Raw genomic sequence first — 4,357 nt, 5'->3', positions numbered from 1 at the left:
TCTATATCATGTAATATACCTAGATACGTCGAATTAACTAAAAGTTTTTTTGTTTTTAATGTTTTGAAAATTTATGCGTTGGGGAGGGAGTTGATTTTGTAATAAATAATGCGAACGTACGCAGAGTGAGAGAGAGAGAGAGATTGAGAGAGAGAGAGAGTGGGATCGTTGAAAACATAAAATTGCGCACAAGGGGGGTCTTAAATCGGTGGTTTTACTGCCTTTGTACTTTATGGATGCCCCAAGAATTAAATTTTATTATTTTTGAATCCCGTAATTCGTTTTGTATAAATAACACAAAAATCAAAGGGACAAAAACGTTAAAAAAACAAATTGTTATAAAAATTCGTTACCTATTCATATAAAACATATTAAGTAGATTATCAAAATTTGATCAATAACAGAAGGGAAATCTTTTTATTTTGATAAAAATTAGTTTATCTGTCGCTATGCAACGACATCAATTTTCTAGTAACTGTATTGAGGACGGCATGAGGAACGATATTCTCTGCTGAAGGAGTTTCAGGGGTCATTTTAGGGAAAAGTATTGGTGTAGCAAGTGGTTTTCCATCAGGATCATTCTTTATAACTTGCGGAGGAGTGCATAACTCAGGGTAATTTTGCAATTGTTTACTTACATAATTTCTTTCATTGACGCTTCCATTCAAAGTAACCATTGGTGAAATACATTGAATTTTGGAATTAGTGGAAACAGTAATTACAGATTTACCTTGAAGCTTTACGTTTCTGGATGTTACAGGTGGTTGCATTAAAACTCTACTTAAAGAAGTAACACTACGGGGAGATATAAGTTGCGCCTTTTTACCCACAACAGGTAAGCAAACAGGCTTTTGCTGTAAAACAATTGGTAATTGGACTAATTGATGATGCTGCATTTTATTAGAGCAAGGGTATCGTACTGGTACTACTTGATAATAATTTGTATTGCTGGATTCAACAGTCGATGAAAGTAAAGGTTTCTTGACTATCACAGACATTGATTGCTTTGAGCACGTTAAATTTCTGGAGTCTGGAGAAGAACCTTTTTGATAAGATTTAGTGTTAACATCGCGCAAAAGATTTTCGGAAATTTTTAGTTGGTTTTGGGAGGACGGAGCTAGAACTGGGTAGATCGCTGGAACGGCAGATGAAACCCTTGCAAATTGAATGGGGCTATCAGAATTAGACTCCAAATTAACATCCGTGGCATTAGTATCATTTAATGAAACGTCTATTTTTAGTTTTTTTTCTGGAGTTATGTGATCGGCATCAAATTCAGATGATAAACTCCTGCGAAGAGTTCTTTTAAATCCATCGCTTCGACATGCCGAAAGAAGCTCTAACAATCCATTTCCAGGGAGCTTTGTTGGAAACTCTTTCTGCAGTTCACGCAATTTTTCTTTAAACAAAACTTGTCTCGGACTATCACCTACATGAATTAACAGCTTACAAATAAAAGTATAAATTAAATGTAAACATAAATAAAGATTTTTAAATCAATGCTTACATTGCAAATTAATAAACATTAATTGCAGAACATTAAAGATTTAACATTAAAATACAAAAAATACCTTGTTCTATTTTGTAAACATCAAAGCCATCTTCTACAGCTTTAGGCTTTTTTATAGAAGCAGCAGATAATGTTCGTGGTAAAACGATCGGAGTTGTGGATTCTTTTACATTGCACTCTAACAACTGATGAGCAGAGAAAGAGCGACATTGAAACTTTTTTTTATCACTCGCTAGTAAATGAAAAAAACATTAGCATTTTGATGTTTAAAATAAATAAGTAGCAATCTTGGCGTAAAAAACTAACCTTTCCTAGGAGCCTGAGCTAACAGTGAGTGCCTAGTCAATGAGAATTCTTGATTAATGAGAGCTTTTCTTGAAGCTAATAAAACATAAAACCTCAAATAAAACAAAAAAATTAAGTAGTAATAATAAATTGTACTATTTTTAATTTTTGTTTATTGTAATAAACAATATGTTAAAAGCTTTCCATAAGAGAATGACTTTTAATGTTTTTTTACTTTATAGAACTTTTTATTATACAATTATATTTTTATTATACAATTATAATTTTAATTATACAATTATAATTCAAAGTTTCGGTTGACTAAGTTTAAGCTGATTAAAAATTAATGAGAAGAACTTATTTTGAAAAAAATAAAATCAAAAAACAATATTGGCAGAAAATATTTAATACTTTAGTAAAACAAAAGTTAGATATAACATGATAACTATCACAAAAGTTAGATATAACATAAGGTATCAAATCACAGAAGTTAGATGTAACATAGGGTAACAATCACAAAAGTTAGATATTACATAAGGTAAACAATCTATTAGTTGTTGTGTTGTCAACCAAAAAAATTTTCATAACATTTTCTTCAAGAGCTAATGAGAAAAATTATATTGGACAACATTGAAAAACAACAAAACACTTTCAAAATCAAATTAAAAACATCCAAACAAGTTTTGTTTTTTTTGACATTTTTTATATTGCATATAATTTAATATTGGTAAAAAAAGTAATTGATAATCATAGGTTTTGTTAAATTGTGACATTGTTGGTAGAAAGCGCTTAAAATGTCAAAAGTAAGTTGTGTATTGTACCTTAGCATATGCATACAAACAAGGTATAAAAAACAGACTCCAGAAAACCATTTTCAACATTTTCTTTTAAAAAATACCTAGTATATTTTAAAAGAAAATGTTAATACATAGCGTAGTGAATAGTGCAAAACGTAAAATATAAAACAGAATAATAATATATCAGGGTCTATGAAAATAACAATTGACAATTTTAGTTATGAATTGGATTAAATAAATAGAATAAGTTATTTAGGGTAAGATTTTAAAATTTATTTTAAATATAAATTTGCATACTAAGTTATATTTAACGACTGATGAAATAAAAGCTGAATGTTAAGATATCAGCTGACTGACGAGATACCAGCTGACTGACGAGATACCAGCTGACTGACGAGATACCAGCTGACTGACGAGATACCAGCTGACTGACAAGATACCAGCTGAATGATTAGATATCAGCTCTGCTTTTACGTAAGAAACAAACTACTAAAAAAATTGATTAAAAAAAATCAACAATTTAATGTTCTGAAAAGTTTTTTTTTACATATTTCAATATTTTTTGAAAGTTGCCAAACTTACAAAGTTAAAAGAGAGCAAGTAAAAAACTATTTTTAATTTTAGATAATTTTGCACGGTCAAGTTTACAAACACAGAAACCTAGAGAGAAATACAGAGAAACCTATTGCCTAGATACTCAAAGAATCTTAATTGTGCAGAAAGTGAATACTTAAACTTCAATATATTTGTTATACAGCACATCTTGAATATACAGCACATCTTGAATATATAGGACATCATCAATATACAGCACATCTTCAATATATAGCAAATCTTTAATATCAAGCACATCATCAATATACAGCAAATTATCAATATACAGCACATCTTCAAAATATAGCACATCTTTAATATACAGCACATCTTTTAAAGCAGTTGTTTTAATTAGAATAGATAAAGATAAAAAGAAAAAGTAGCAATGACTTTTAGATGTTTTTATTTTATCTACTTTTCATATTATCAATTCTCCCTTTAATTATCTATAGTCTTATTATAAATAACTTTTAATTCCATAGATAAAAACTAGTTATTAAACACTGTTCTAAACAGTCGTTAATATAAACAGTAGTTAGTTAATATAAACAGTAGTTAATATAAACAGTAGTTAATATAAACAGTAGTTAATATAAACAGTAGTTAATATAAACAGTAGTTAATATAAACAGTAGTTAATATAAACAGTAATGCATTATTACCCTGCTTGAAATCAACATTTTCATTCAAAGTGTTCAAGTCAAAACCAACCCATCTGTATGCAGCTTTTTTTGAGTAATCCTCATGAGAAATGCACTTCTCTAGAAACTTTATACTTATTAAGATATTAGCAATATCATATAAGCGACGAACCTTTGCTAAAAAAAATATCTGTATATAAATTAAAGTAACAACAAAATACAGTAAACAAAAAATCATTGAGAGATCATGATTAAAAGTTTTTTTTTCGTAGCTCTGGTCATTTGTCTTCAACTATTTTATAGATTCAACTATAAGGTATAACTTAACCAAGGTATTATAAATCATTTTCTTAATAAAAAAAAATTTTTTTGTAAAGAATACCAGTGCCCTGCCTAAATCATAGGCACCCTATGGTCCAAGACCTATGATTGGAGCTGTCAAATACTTCAAAATTAACAACAAATAAGTGTTAATATTATAATATAGGGAAATGGTTTTAAGGCACCTTAAGGTACCTTAAAACCACAGG

At 28.9% G+C, this 4,357-nt stretch overlaps 1 protein-coding gene across 1 annotated transcript in view; it reads right to left on the bottom strand.

Annotated features, from left to right (window-relative positions):
• Positions 1-333: 333 nt before the first annotated feature.
• LOC100203927 (transcription factor E2F7) overlaps positions 334-4,357 on the bottom strand; it is a 27,818-nt gene continuing 23,794 nt past the window's right edge. The window contains exons 8-11 of the mRNA XM_065814526.1: positions 3,849-4,004; positions 1,817-1,891; positions 1,572-1,742; positions 334-1,429 (exon numbers count right to left, since the gene is read on the bottom strand). Of these exons, the coding sequence (XP_065670598.1) occupies positions 438-1,429; positions 1,572-1,742; positions 1,817-1,891; positions 3,849-4,004 (1,394 nt within the window). The 3' untranslated portion in view covers positions 334-437. The remainder of the gene's footprint in view (positions 1,430-1,571; positions 1,743-1,816; positions 1,892-3,848; positions 4,005-4,357) is intronic.

This window comes from Hydra vulgaris, chromosome 12 (assembly GCF_038396675.1).
Source record: "Hydra vulgaris chromosome 12, alternate assembly HydraT2T_AEP".
In the NCBI taxonomy this organism is placed as follows: domain Eukaryota; kingdom Metazoa; phylum Cnidaria; class Hydrozoa; order Anthoathecata; family Hydridae; genus Hydra; species Hydra vulgaris.
This window is presented reverse-complemented; position numbering and strand designations above follow the sequence as displayed.